Source organism: Ochotona princeps, chromosome 6 (assembly GCF_030435755.1).
Source record: "Ochotona princeps isolate mOchPri1 chromosome 6, mOchPri1.hap1, whole genome shotgun sequence".
Taxonomy (NCBI): Eukaryota; Metazoa; Chordata; class Mammalia; order Lagomorpha; family Ochotonidae; genus Ochotona; species Ochotona princeps.
This window is the reverse complement of record NC_080837.1, coordinates 7,243,832-7,256,942: the sequence shown is the minus strand read 5'-3', so window position 1 is coordinate 7,256,942 and position 13,111 is coordinate 7,243,832. Positions and strand designations below refer to the sequence as shown.

The following is a 13,111-nucleotide window of genomic DNA, read 5'->3' as shown; positions in this document are numbered from 1 at the left end:
ATCCTTGGCCTTCCCCATGGCTCCGTCTTCAGGTTGTTTTCCACACAGCAGCCAGAGTGATCCTGTTAAAAACCTGATTGTTTGAAGCCTTATGCTATGCCAAGTCTTCGCAGTGGCCTCCAGCACCCAGCGTAGTGTGTGCCTGGCCCTGTCAGCTGTCCATCCCCTGCTCGTCCTAACTCTTTGACTGCCCCCGCTGCAGGCACAGTGGCCTCCTTCTCAGACCCACTTAGGCTGGCATTCTGCCATCTCAGACCTTCTGTGTTCCAGGTGTGGGGCTGTGCCTCCACCTCTAGTTCTTTCCTTAGAGATCTTTTTGGTGAAGCCTCTTCTGACCTGTGTGCCTCAGATTGTAAAATCCCCCCAGTCCCTCCCCCCTCCTCTGCTGCCTGCATGTAGTTAGTTATTTCAGCACACACACTGTATACCTCACTTACCTGTTTTTATTGTCCACACTCCTGCCCCTACCACTGGAGCGATGTGCTGTTAGAGCAGAGTTGTTTGTCTCGGTTTCCTACAGCGGCTCCAGCACCTCTGTAGTCATGTCTTGACATGGAGGTATAGTTTGAGTGAACACGGCTTGGTTTGACATGCCTCCAGTCTTCCCATCTATGCAATCTAATGCTACAGACTAGCTTGAATGCTCAGATCTGTTTACCCAGCTCAGGATCGATTCTCACTTTTCATGGTTATAATTAATTTAGGATATGGCTTAAACTTAGTAAGAGTTTCTTTCTACTTGCTACTTCTAACCTGTTTCTTGCCTAGTTTCCCATTTAAATAGTAATGATTTTTTTAAATTAGGGAAATAATAGTGAATAATGATATGGTAGATAGAGTTAACATCTTTGTATTTTAATTTTTGTGATTTTTTTAGAAAATTTATTTATTTATTTGAAAGAGTCACAGAGCGAGAGGAAAAGAGCTGCCATCCATTAATTCACTCCCTGTATGCCACAACAGTCAGGGCTAGGCCAGGCTGAAGCTGGGAGCTTCATCTGGGTCTCCCACTTGGGTGACAGAGACCCAAACACTTGGGCCATATCTTGCTGTTTTTCTCAGCTTTAGGCAGGAGGTAGGTCAGAAGTGGAGCAGCCAGGACACAAATCAGAGCTCATATGGGATGCTGGTATCACAGTCTGTGGCTTTGTCCACTATGCCACAGCATTGGCCCGTGTTCAGGCTATTATTATAAATCTCACAAAGCTCTTACTCTGTATTAAGATTAACATCTTAGTTTAAGAAGATGATATAACTGATGAAAATAAATATTTTTTTAAAGATTTATTTATTTTATTACAAAGTCAGATATACACAGAGGAGGAGAGACAGAGAGGAAGATCTTCCATCCGATGATTCACTCCCCAAGTGAGCCGCAACGGCTGGTGCTGCGCCGATCTGAAGCCGGAAACCAGGAACCTCTTCCAGCTCTCCCACGCGGGTGCAGGGTCCCAAGGCTTTGGGCCGTCCTCGACTGCTTTCCCAGGCCAACAGCAGCGAGCTGTATGGGAAGTGGAGCTGCCGGGACTAGAACCGGCGCCCATATGGGATCCCGGGGCGTTCAAGGAGAGGACCTTAGCCGCTAGGCCACGCCGCCGGGCCCGAAAGTAAATATCTTAAATTCAACTTGCTTAGCTGAAGAGAATTTTGAAACAAAGAAGGTGCTGGGGTAATTTAAAGTAAAATTGGGCCAACATAGTGGCACAACAGATTAAGCCACCACTTGTACCGCTGGCATCACATTTGAGTGCCAGTTCAGATCCTAACTGCTTTGCTTCTGATCCAGCTCCCTGTTAATGTGCCTGGGGAAGCAGTTAAGGAAGACAGCCCAGGTACCTAGGCCACTGCCATACCATGTGGGACTCAGGTGGAGTTCCAGACTCCTGGCTTTGGCCTGGCTCTACACTGGCAGTCATTTGAAGAGTGAAACAACAGGTGCAAGATCTCAATCTCTCTCTGTTTCTTCCCCCTACCCAGCCAATAACTCTGGCTTTCAAATAAATTAAAAAAAATAAAATAAAATAAAAATATACAATCCAGTGGTACCTGCCTGAAGGTGTGTATCTAAAACATGCTGTGATGTGTGCTTTCTGAGAAGGAGCCTCTGTTTTCATTTGTTTACTGTAATATGCTCTGACATCTTCATGATAACGATACTTAAATATCTGACATCTGAAGATCAACATGTCAATTCTGTTTTTAATGTATTTCTGCAGTGCATTTCTAGGTCCCAAAGACCTTTTTCCATATAAAGAATATAAAGACAAATTTGGAAAGTCCAACAAACGGAAAGGATTTAATGAAGGATTATGGGAAATAGAAAACAACCCCGGAGTAAAGTTTACAGGTTACCAGGTAAAAGGTTGGCTTCCTTGTTCTTGCTGAGTGTCTGTCCTTGGCTTTAGTTTTTGTGAGATCTTTTACATGTCCTCTGTGTTAATAGTTACCTTGCATGCATTTGAAGTTAGGCTTGTTTTTTGACTCCAGTATTATTTTAGCTTTAATGTTACTCTTTTACCAACACGGGTTCAAGCCAAGTCCCCACTGGAAAATTAAGTTTGACAGCCCTTTGTATTGCATATGTGAAGAGGAAGCTGAGTGCTTTCAAATTGAAATTGACTGATTCCTTTCAGCAGGCTCTTTTATCAAAAATATAATTAGCTGATGTTTTATTATTTCCTAGGCAATTCAGCAACAGAGCTCTTCGGAAACCGAGGGGGAGGGCGGGAACACTGCTGATGCAAGCAGTGAAGACGAAGGCGATCGAGTGGAGGAGGATGGAAAAGGCAAAAGGAAGAATGAAAAAGCAGGCTCAAAACGGAAAAAGTCCTACACCTCCAAGGTGCTGAGGAGCTGCCTGTCGCTGTGACGTTGCTTGCCTGTGGATTTGCACATGCATTAGGAGGTTTTAGGTGGTTTTCCCGTGTGTTTGTAGGGCACAAAGATTCTCTGGTTTCTGCCTTTCAAGACAGCCAGCAGAGGGAGTAAGACAGGTAACCATGGATGTTAAGGCAATCCGGCTGTTGACTGTGCAGGGCTGATGTGTTGGAGGAGGACTGAATAGCTATGCCTAGAACAAGAACCTCCAGAGGAGCAGTGAAGAATTTAGGAAAGTGGAGGCACAGTAGGACTCAGCACTGTGTCTGTGCACTGTGCACATTGATTCCTTCATGTCTGTGTGCATTTTGGCTTTCTTCAGTTCTGACGTCTTCTGATCACCTTGTCTGTGAAAAAACTATACCACGTGTGCACGTCCTCCTCTGTCCCTTTCCTCACATAACTTACAGTAGGATGGGAGGGCTGCAGGAAACCCAAGTGAGTACCAGTGGCAGAAGGGCCAGGAAGGAAATGAGTGGGAGTGGGGAATAACAATAAAGGGACCTGCTTTAGATAGGATAGCCAGATATTTCTAAAAAGGTGAGCTTCGTGCTGAGACCCGAGGAAGAGGCAGGTGTGTAAAGGAACACACTAGCAAAACTCAGAGTAGGAAAGAGTTTAGAATGTTCTGGAATTGAAAAAGTCAGGTAGAGCTAGAGAATTATAAGCAGGGGGAGAGGGAAAGGCCAGCTAACACAGCTAACAGACATGCAGAGCATTCCAAGGAGTCTGGCCTTCATTCCAAATGCAACAGTAACTGAAGCTTTTAAACAGAGGAGTATCTGGATCATAGATTTATATAGGTTTCTCATCTACTAATTCAAAACTGTAATTTTGTATCCTTGCAGATCGGAGATCAGCACAGGCTTCACACTAATTGGCCTGTCACACAATCAAAGTCTTCCATTTAGATTCTTGTTTTAATTGGCTTTACATACTTAGGAAACTTACGGGGGAAAAAAATTAAACAGCCACCAAGAGTTTGGCAGACCGTCAGTGTTTTATTTTGACAATCTGCAAAACCCATCCAGCTGTCATCTGCGTAACAGTTGTGCCAGTACAGGTTACCTTGTGTGTACCTAATGGAGAACATGAGGTACTTTGGATCAGGACAAAGTTTGCAGATGACAACAAAATAGTTAGAATATCTTCTGTCAAACTCTATCTTCCATTGAAGTTATTTTTCAGCTTATTTATTTTAAAGATTTTTTTTTCTGAAGAAACAAAGGAAGATCTTTGATCTGCTGGTTCATTCTCCAAATGACCCCAGTGGCCAGAACTGAGCCAATCTGAAGCCAGGAGCCAGGAGCTTCTTCCAGGTCTCCCATGTGGGTGCGGGGACCCAAGGATTTGAACTCCGTTCTTCCACTTTCCCAGGCTATTAGCAAAGAAGCTGGATCGAAAGTGGAGCAGTCAGGACACAAACCAGTGTGCACATCGATTGCTGGTACCACAAGCGAATAATTAGTCAGTTTCGCCACCACACTGGCCACAAGCTGATTTTTAAGAGCATTTTGTATTTCACTTGAACACCTACTAGAATTGTTTTATTTAGGTTTGCCTGCTGAGCTTCTGTGTAATGTCTTGTGCAACTCTCAATTAGTAGTACCTACTCATTTAGTAGTATGGATCTATGACTTTCAAGCCACTGTTTCATCACTATTGAAAAGACCAGAAGTAATGGACCAAAGAGGGATGAAGAGATGCTTCACTCACTAAGCGTTATCTGTTTTAAGTTGAAGAGTAGATTCTTTAGATTTCCTTCAATGTTGTATCCTCCATGATCACCTGAGAACCATGACATTTTATCTTTAATATTAACAAAGTGCCTAGCCCTGTATTTCTCAGGCTTTCATGACATCAAAGTCCTCTGGACAGCTTGCTCACGCTCAGAGCTGAGAGTCTCCCCTAGAATTTCTATTGGAAGGGCCAGGATGGAGTCAAAGAATCAGAAGAAGGGACTGGTTCATCAGTATAACCTTGGGTTCTTACATGACTGCCTATAAATTAGAAGATTAAGGTTAGTTTATTGTAGCACAATGGTGCAAAAGTTTTATCAAGCTGACTCTGCGTTCCAGCATGAATATACATACATATATTATCTTGGGTAATTAGCTCCCTTCTTTGGACCTTGCTTTCCTCCACTATAAGATGGAGAGCAGCAAGGCGATGGTCTGTACCTTTCCCAAGATGGTGTTCAGTCATGGACAGTGGATATTTTCACGCTGCTGGACAGAATTAAGAAGTCATCTTCCCTCCTCCACAGCCCTTCCAGGGAGTTAAGCTGGGACCAGTATGGTGAAGAGACTTGTCCAGAGTCCCCAGCCCAGCCTTGGCACACTGCATGTTGTGTGTGTGTGTGTGTGTGTGTTCTGTGTCAAGACACAGATCAGTTACTTGTGCATCTCTGGCTTTCTCTTGGGCATGCCAAGTTCTACTTTTGACCCAAATCTTTAACTTGTCTGAACATGTAGAAATCCTCTAAACAGTCACGGAAATCTCCGGGAGATGAGGATGACAAGGACTGCAAAGAAGAGGAGAACAAAAGCAGCTCCGAGGGAGGAGATGCTGGCAATGACACAAGAAATACAACTTCAGACTTGCAGAAAACCAGTGAAGGGGTAAGGATGTGTGTGTGTCATGTGTTTCCTATTAAATTAGAAGACATTTTGCTTCAGAACCAGCATCCTTCTCTCAGCATTACTAAGCAGTGTGTTGGCAAATGGAGAGGCGTTCTTAGCCTGTGGGTGTGAGTACATCCACTCACAGCTCCTGCCTGAGGGACTGGATGCCCAGAGTCTGAGACTAAGAGAGAGCCAAGTGCAAATTACACCTGCCTGTCAATTTGGAGTTTTGTCAGCAGGTCTGTTCTTTTAAACTAACTGCAGCAATGAAATTATGAAATTGGATGCCTGTGTTTCTTTAATCACAGAACTGAAGATATGTTCAAAATAGGGTTTCCGTAATGCCACTTGTTTCTAGAAAACATAATTCAGTAAATCCACATGGACTTTAAATATGTCATTAGTCAAGCAATATTGGAATATTAATTCTTGAAATAACTATGTATCTGCTTTAACTCATTAACTTCTGTTAACTTCAGAGTCACTGGCTGATACACCGTTGGGAAACTGTTGAGGTAGGCAGATTTTACACATAGCAATTTCCTGTACACTTTTCTGTGTGTGGACTGGTTGGACAATGTCAAATGATTTTTAAAATATTACACCTTGACATTACGCTCTGGTTTCAGTTCTTGCCTATGCGTACCAGTCCCTCTCAGCATTCCCTCCTTGATGGTTTACCCACAGCTGCCCTCAGGTGCTATGACTCTGATTGTTGTGTCCTTCGACCCTCTGTAGCCTTGCTCTGTCCTGTGCGTGTCTTTGTCTCCACATCTCCCCAGCAGGTTGTCCTCTGTTCCTGCGCATATACTTGCCACCACCAGAGTTTGAATCCCTGCTTGCTTGAGGAGGGTTGGTTGGTTTGTTTTTCCGCACCTACTGTCTTCATCCCTGCTAGTTTCAATAGGCATAGAGGAAAAGCTCTCACAATTTCTGACCCATTAGCCAACAGATTTGTTTCTAGTGCTCTTCTTGGGCACACAAAGATAATTCTACCTCCTTACTAGCCAGAGTGTGGTCTGTTTCAGAAATCAGCGTCAACAGCAGACGAGAACTGACCGTCTGCATTCTAACCAGACTCCCACATAACTCACATACACAGCACCGGCAAAAAGCTCTCCTCTGGGCCTGGCATGGCAGCCTAGCGGCTAAAGTCCTCACCTTGCACATGCCAGGATCCCATATAGGCGCTGCTTCGTGTTCCGGTGGCTCCGCTTTCCATCCAGCTCCCTGCTTGTGGCCTGGGAAAGCAGTTGAGGACGGCCCAAAGCCTTGGGACCCTGCACCCGCATGGGAGACCTGGTAGAAGCTCCTGACTCCTAGCTTTGAATCAGCACAGCATCAGCCATTGCTGCCGCTTGGGGAGTGAATCAACAGACAGAAGATCCTCCTCTCTGTCTGTCCTCCTCACTGTATATCTGACTTTCCTATTTAAAAAGGTGGGGGTGTGGCGGGGAAAAAAGCTAGCTAGCTCTGGTGCTTCCTCTGCTTCGCGTGTCGCCTTCTCCCTGTGCCTTTGTCTGCTCTGTTGGCTTTGTCCCCTCGGGTGTCCCACCTGCAGTTACTTGTCCTGCTGCTCACCTTTCTCTTAACAGAGCCTTGTGGGTTTTCCCCAGGCTCCATTTCCAAATCTCTTGTTCTTTACTTTTACCCCATGGCCTTTTTGTTTCTTTCTTGACCATTTCTTTGAAAACTGCCCTGAAATGGCCCTGTTATTGCCAAGCCAGCACTTCTTTATCTTGGTTTTCACCTCTGCAGTGTTTAACGCTGCCAGGCATCTTCCCCACCCATGTCCCCCGAGTCACTCATCTCTTCCGCTCTGTCCGCCTGTCCTTCTGGTCTCTTTTTAGAACTCCATTCCTCTCTCAGTCTTTGCACACTTCTCTCTCAAGAAGCTTCTTGAGTCTGTTCATGCTCATGTGGTCTCACCAGTTAATTACTCCCCTAGAGAACTCATTTCTACTCGGCTGGATGAAGAGCACCCTAGGAAATAGCTGTGACTGGCAAGCAAGGGCAGTCTGTGCCACACGTGTGTGGATGCCACCGCGCTCTCGTTTCAGCCTCACAGACACCAGTGGGTGTCACCAACCAGCAGCGACACTACCTATGAGGCACACTCTTGAGGGTCTGGGAAAAGCCAGAACCACAACCGGACCCCTAATTGCCAAAAGCAGCTGCGTTTATACCCTTCTCTCTGCTGCCTTTTTCCCCGTTGATCTTAGCTCTTCTCCCTGCTTTTGTATCCCTCTCTGGTGCCCCGTTCTTCTCCCCGTCCTTCTTCTCCTCGTCCGTTATTCTTCTCCCTGTCTTTCTCCTCCTCCTCCCGTACGCCTTAGCTTTTCCCTTAGCTTTTCTACCCCTCTCTGCTGCCCCGTTCTCGTTCCGTCCGTCGTTCTTCCCCCAGTCCTTCTGCTCCTCGTCCCTCTTATAGCTTTTAGCGGCTGCTTTTATACTGCTCTCCACCAATCACTTCTCCCCGTGGGTCCAGTTGGCACTACCTGATAGGCCAGTAGCAATGACATAATCGCAGCGAGGGCATCAGCCTATCCCTGTGACTTCCTGTTTATCTGCTGGTGAGACCAACCCTGCCTCCTGGCCCTGGGCCAGCAGCCATCTTGCCAGGCCTTTCCTATTCCTGGGAGCGCCTCCGGCACCCCGCTCCCCACAAGTGGGCTGAAATCTCCATTTTTCAGCTGGGAGACTGAGGCTGAAAAACTGACCCAGGACCACATAGCTTGTAGGAAGCAGCAGAAGGCAAGAGCCTGAGAGTCTATTTTAATAATACATGTGTTACGTGCAAAGAGACACACACACACACACACACACACGTTATAGCGCATAATATTGGAGTGAATACCAGTGACCCTCTCACAACTCAAAAACTGAAATATAATGATTTTCATTTACATGTTCCTCTGTCATCCCATCTTCTTCCTACCCAGAGATAAGCACAGTGTTACATGCTTAAAATTATATATATAAAGCTTTTTAAAAGTTTATTTTTTTAATTTTACTTCTTTTTATTATTATCATTTTATGATACAGTTCCATAGTCCTTGGGATTTCCCTTATCCCCTTCCCAGTTCCCTCCTCCCTCACTGAATTCCCCTATGTCATTACAATAGTATAGTTCTTCATACACAATCACATGTTCGTCATTGCGGGCATGGAGAATGACCCAGCATGCTATTGTCAAGATATAGTAAACATAATTTAAAAAATTTTTTTTTAATTTTTTTAAATTTTTTTTAAAAATTAAAAAAAAAGATACAGTAAACAGTTTCATTGGTAGTCCATCTTTGTCCAGAAGTAGAGATGCATACTGCATTGTATCCTCACATCTGCATATGATAGTTTCCATTACAGCTTACTGTACATCCCCTTAAATGAAAAGCCACAAAACATGATCAACAACAGGAAGAAAAAAAAGTTAACACCACCATGAAGTTAAATAACATGCTATTAAATGACTAATGTGTCACTGAAGAAATGAAAAAGAAAATCAAAAACCTTCTTGAAGAAAATGATGCTACTGTATGATCTATGAGTCATTGAAGAATTTAATAAGAAAGTGTTTTGAAGAGATGAAACTAACAAAAAAATCAAAATCCATGAGATATAGTTTCCACTGATATTTCTTGGTGAGATATGTCTCCTGTAGGCAACAAATAGATGGGTTTTGTTTTTAATCCAGTCAACTAATCTATGACATTTGATTGATGAGTTTAAGCCATTTACATTTAGGGTTAATACAAATAGGTGATAATTTGATCATTTTAACAATGGGTTGTTCATTGATTTCGTCTTCTGTTGTTATTTTACTGGGATGTTCTTCACATTTGCTTTGGTTTTGGTGGGTGCTATTTCTCCTCTCTGTCAAAAGAACATCTTTAAGTATCATGTGTAGGGCAGGTTTGGAATAGGCACATTCTTTTAAATTTCTTTACTGTGGAAGAATTTTAATTCATTTTCAAAGACAAAGGAAAGCTTTGCTAGATATGTTATCATGAGCCGACAATTTTTTTCTTTTAAAATCTGGAATATGTCACTCCATTCTTTTCTGGCTTGTAGAGTTTCCTGTGAGAGGTCAGCTGTGAATCTAATGGCCATTCCTCCATAGGTCAATTAGAACTCCATTTTTTTTTTTCACGTGCACATTTAAGGATCTTTTCCTTATGTTTGATTGAAGAGAACTTAATTATCATATGTCGTGGTGAAGATCGCTTTTGGTCAAGCCTGTTGGGAGTTCTGTGCCCCTCCTGGATCTTGTTTCCCATTTCTTTTTCTAGATTAGGAAAAATTTCCCGTATTATTTCATTAAATACATTTTTAAACCCAACTTCTCTTTCTGCACCTTCTGGGACTCCCATAGCCCTTATATTTGGCTTTCAATTTCAATTCTTGAATACATTTTTTTTGCCTGATCCAGCTCTGTTTCCAGCTTTTTGTTCGTTTCTCCCTGGTGACAGGAAATATCTTCTAATTTTGAGATTCTTCTATCTCCTTCATTCTATTTTTGTACTTTTAATTTGCTCCACTGTATTCTTCATTTCTGATATATTAGCTTTCATTTGATTGATTTTCAGTGTGACATATGCCTTGAATTCCTTAAATGCCTGCTTTACGTGCTTCTCGTTGTTGATAAGAAGTTTTTTTTATTATTATTATTTTTAATTCATTAATTACATTGTATTATGTGACACAGTTTCATAGGTACTTGGGTTCTCCCCAGATAAGAAGTTTTATAACAAGTGTTTTGAATTCTGTATCTCTCACTTTCTTGATGTCTTTCTCAGTGAATTCTGAGGTTGGCAAAGGGTTTTGTTCCTTTGCAAGCGAGTCTTCAGTAATATTCATTGTGCCTCTGTCTCTGTCATTGTAATTCTGGTTAGCAGATTCTTCTTCTTGGTGCAGGTTTCTAAGCTGTGTCACCCACAGGTCTACAGTTCAATTTTACTTATTGTGTTTGGCACATGGCTCTTTCTTTACAGTCACTTGTGCCACTCCAGCAAGTTCCAGGTCTGGGTTCTTTTTTTTTTTTTTTTTTTTTCAAAGCAGATATACAGAGGGGAGAAGAGACAGAGAGGAAGATCTTCCGTCTAATGATTCACTCCCCAAGTGACCACAATGGCTGGTGCTGCACCATCCACAGCCAGGAGCCAGGAACCTCTTCCAGGTCTCCCACACGGGTGTAGGTTCCCAAAGCATTGGGCCGTCCTCAACTGCTTTCCCAGACCACAAGCAGGGAGCTGGATGGGAAGTGGAGCCACCAGGATTAGAACCGGCGCCCATATGGGATCCCAGCACGTTCAAGGCGAGGAGTTTAGCAGCTAGGCCACGCCGCCGGGCCCTGGGTCTGGGTTCTTAAGTTAGATTTCCACCATGGTCTCTGTAGCCCCAGCTTCTGGCTCACCACTCTCCACCTCCCATGATACTGTGCTGAGGCTGCACTGTTGTCTGTACAACCTTTCTCCCACTTCTGGTTCGAGCAATTCCCAGGATTAGGGAGATACCAGGTGTCCTATATGGCGAGGTTGTTGTTGGTGCTGATCTTGCCAGAACCTGTGAGACGTTAGGTCTGAGGGCCACACGGATCTATTTTGACCCGTACAATGCCATAGTCAGTATTTTTTTCCTGCGGGACCAGTGCAATCCACTGAGCTCAGTGAGTTCTTGCTGAGCTCAGTGCATGCGCGGCTCACTGTTGTCCCCTGCAGTCTTAAATTCTTTGCCACACTGTAAGAAATGGTGCCTGATGTGCCACTACTAGAGTTCTTGATCTGCTGGCCGTCAGATCTGAGGGCTACCCAGATCTGTCTTGAGTGGAACCTGTAGGATGCCATGTTGTTGCAGTTCACTGAGTCAGAAATCAGTTCACTCCCAGCTCTGTGCATGCCCAGTCCTGCCCCATAGCCCTTCCCTCCTTAAAGAAAATGGCACCCGATAACGGCTCTAGGAGGCAGACTGGGCTCTGAAATCCACCCTGTTCCCACACTGTCTGTCTGGGACTGGCCACTCCTTCTCTGCTCCTGGTCAAATCAAACAAGACTAGCAGGACAGGCAGTTCTTTGTCTGGGTTCACCTCCTGAGCTCCCGGTAAACACCCCTTCCCACCTTGTTGCTAGTGGAGTTCAGATTGCTGTTCACTGAATGCTGCTGGGGTATCACTCACTGCAACACCACACCGTTGTGCCTGCTGCTTTCCTGTGTCTGTCTGGGTACCCATTTGCTATTGTTCTGTCCTCTTCTATTTCCTGGAATGCGCCCTCTATGCTTCACACTGGCTAATATTTCTCCATCAGTTCAAATGTGTCCTTACCCTATTCTGCCATCTTGATTCTCCAAGGTTTATTTATTTTTAAAGTCAAGAGTTAGAGAGAAAGAGAGATTATCCATCCTCTTGTTCACTCTTTAGATGGCCACAATGGCTAGGGCTGGGCCAGGCCAAAGTTGGGAGCCAGGAGCTTGATCGGATCACCCATGTGGGTGCCAGGGCTCAAGCATTCGAGCCATCTTCCACTGCAAGGTGCTGGATCAGAGGTGGAGCATCAGGGAATCAAACTGTACCCATATGGGATGCTGGCAATGCAGGAGGCAGTTTTAACCTCATAAGTCACAACACCAGACCCCACTTAAAAATATATAGTCCAGGGCCACCACGATGGCTCAATAGCTAAATCCTCACTTGGCAAGTGCCAGAATCCCATATGGGCACCAGTTCATGTCCTGGCTGCTCCACTTCCCATCCAGCTCCCTGCTTGTGGCGTGGGAAGGCAGTAGAGATGACCCAAAGCTTTGGGACTCTGTACCTGCAGGGGAGACCTGGAAGGTGCTCCTGGCTCCTGCTTTGGATCGGCTCAGCACCAGTCATTGCAGCCAAATGGGGAATGAGCCAGCGGGTGGAATATCTGTCTCTCCTTCTCTCTACAGATCTGCTTATCCAATAAAAATAAATAAACCTTTAAAATATATATAGCCCGTATTTTACATATAGGTGTCTGCAGTATATGAGGGTACTTCAAAGGGTTCTCAGAAAAATGGAATTTAAAGATGAGTTCATTTTAGTGCAAAAAACTTTTAAATCCATACAGTTTTTTTATCATATGCTTTTTTCATAAATGTTTTGAAGGTCTCTCAAATACAGGGATTTCAGAATTTTACAGAGGTAGTTTATTCATTTTTTTTCATGCTGTATAATATTCAATTTTATGAATATACCACCATTTGCTTACTGCATTGCCTGATGAGCATTTGGGTTGTTCTAGTGTGGGAAGCACCCCTTACCTCCTAGCAGGTATTCCCATGAAAAGCTCCCGTAGCGGGTGTAACTGGAGCAGAAGGTGCTAAGTCACAAGTTGTGGTGTTAACCTTGCAAGATGATGCTGAATTGTTTTCCTTCATAGTCAGACCAGTGTACAGTACAGTCAGCAGTGTATCAGAGTTTTCTAATGAACCTGCCATATCAAGACTCTGACTTTTGCCAGTCAAGTAGGTGTGGTCCTGGCAGTGCTCAGGTGCAGTGCTCTAAGTGCTGGAACGTGGAGGCTGCCTTCCGGTGTACTGATCACCCTGTGTTCTCTTCTTGTTCTGGGGCTCTGCTGTTTTCTTGT

General features: G+C 44.3%; 1 protein-coding gene across 1 annotated transcript in view; it reads left to right on the top strand.

Annotated features, from left to right (window-relative positions):
- Positions 1–13,111, top strand: part of HDGFL3 (HDGF like 3) — a 60,474-nt gene that overhangs the window by 40,125 nt on the left and 7,238 nt on the right. The window contains exons 3-5 of the mRNA XM_004594586.3: positions 2,217–2,355; positions 2,684–2,842; positions 5,352–5,498. Coding sequence (XP_004594643.1) covers positions 2,217–2,355; positions 2,684–2,842; positions 5,352–5,498 — 445 coding nt within the window. The remainder of the gene's footprint in view (positions 1–2,216; positions 2,356–2,683; positions 2,843–5,351; positions 5,499–13,111) is intronic.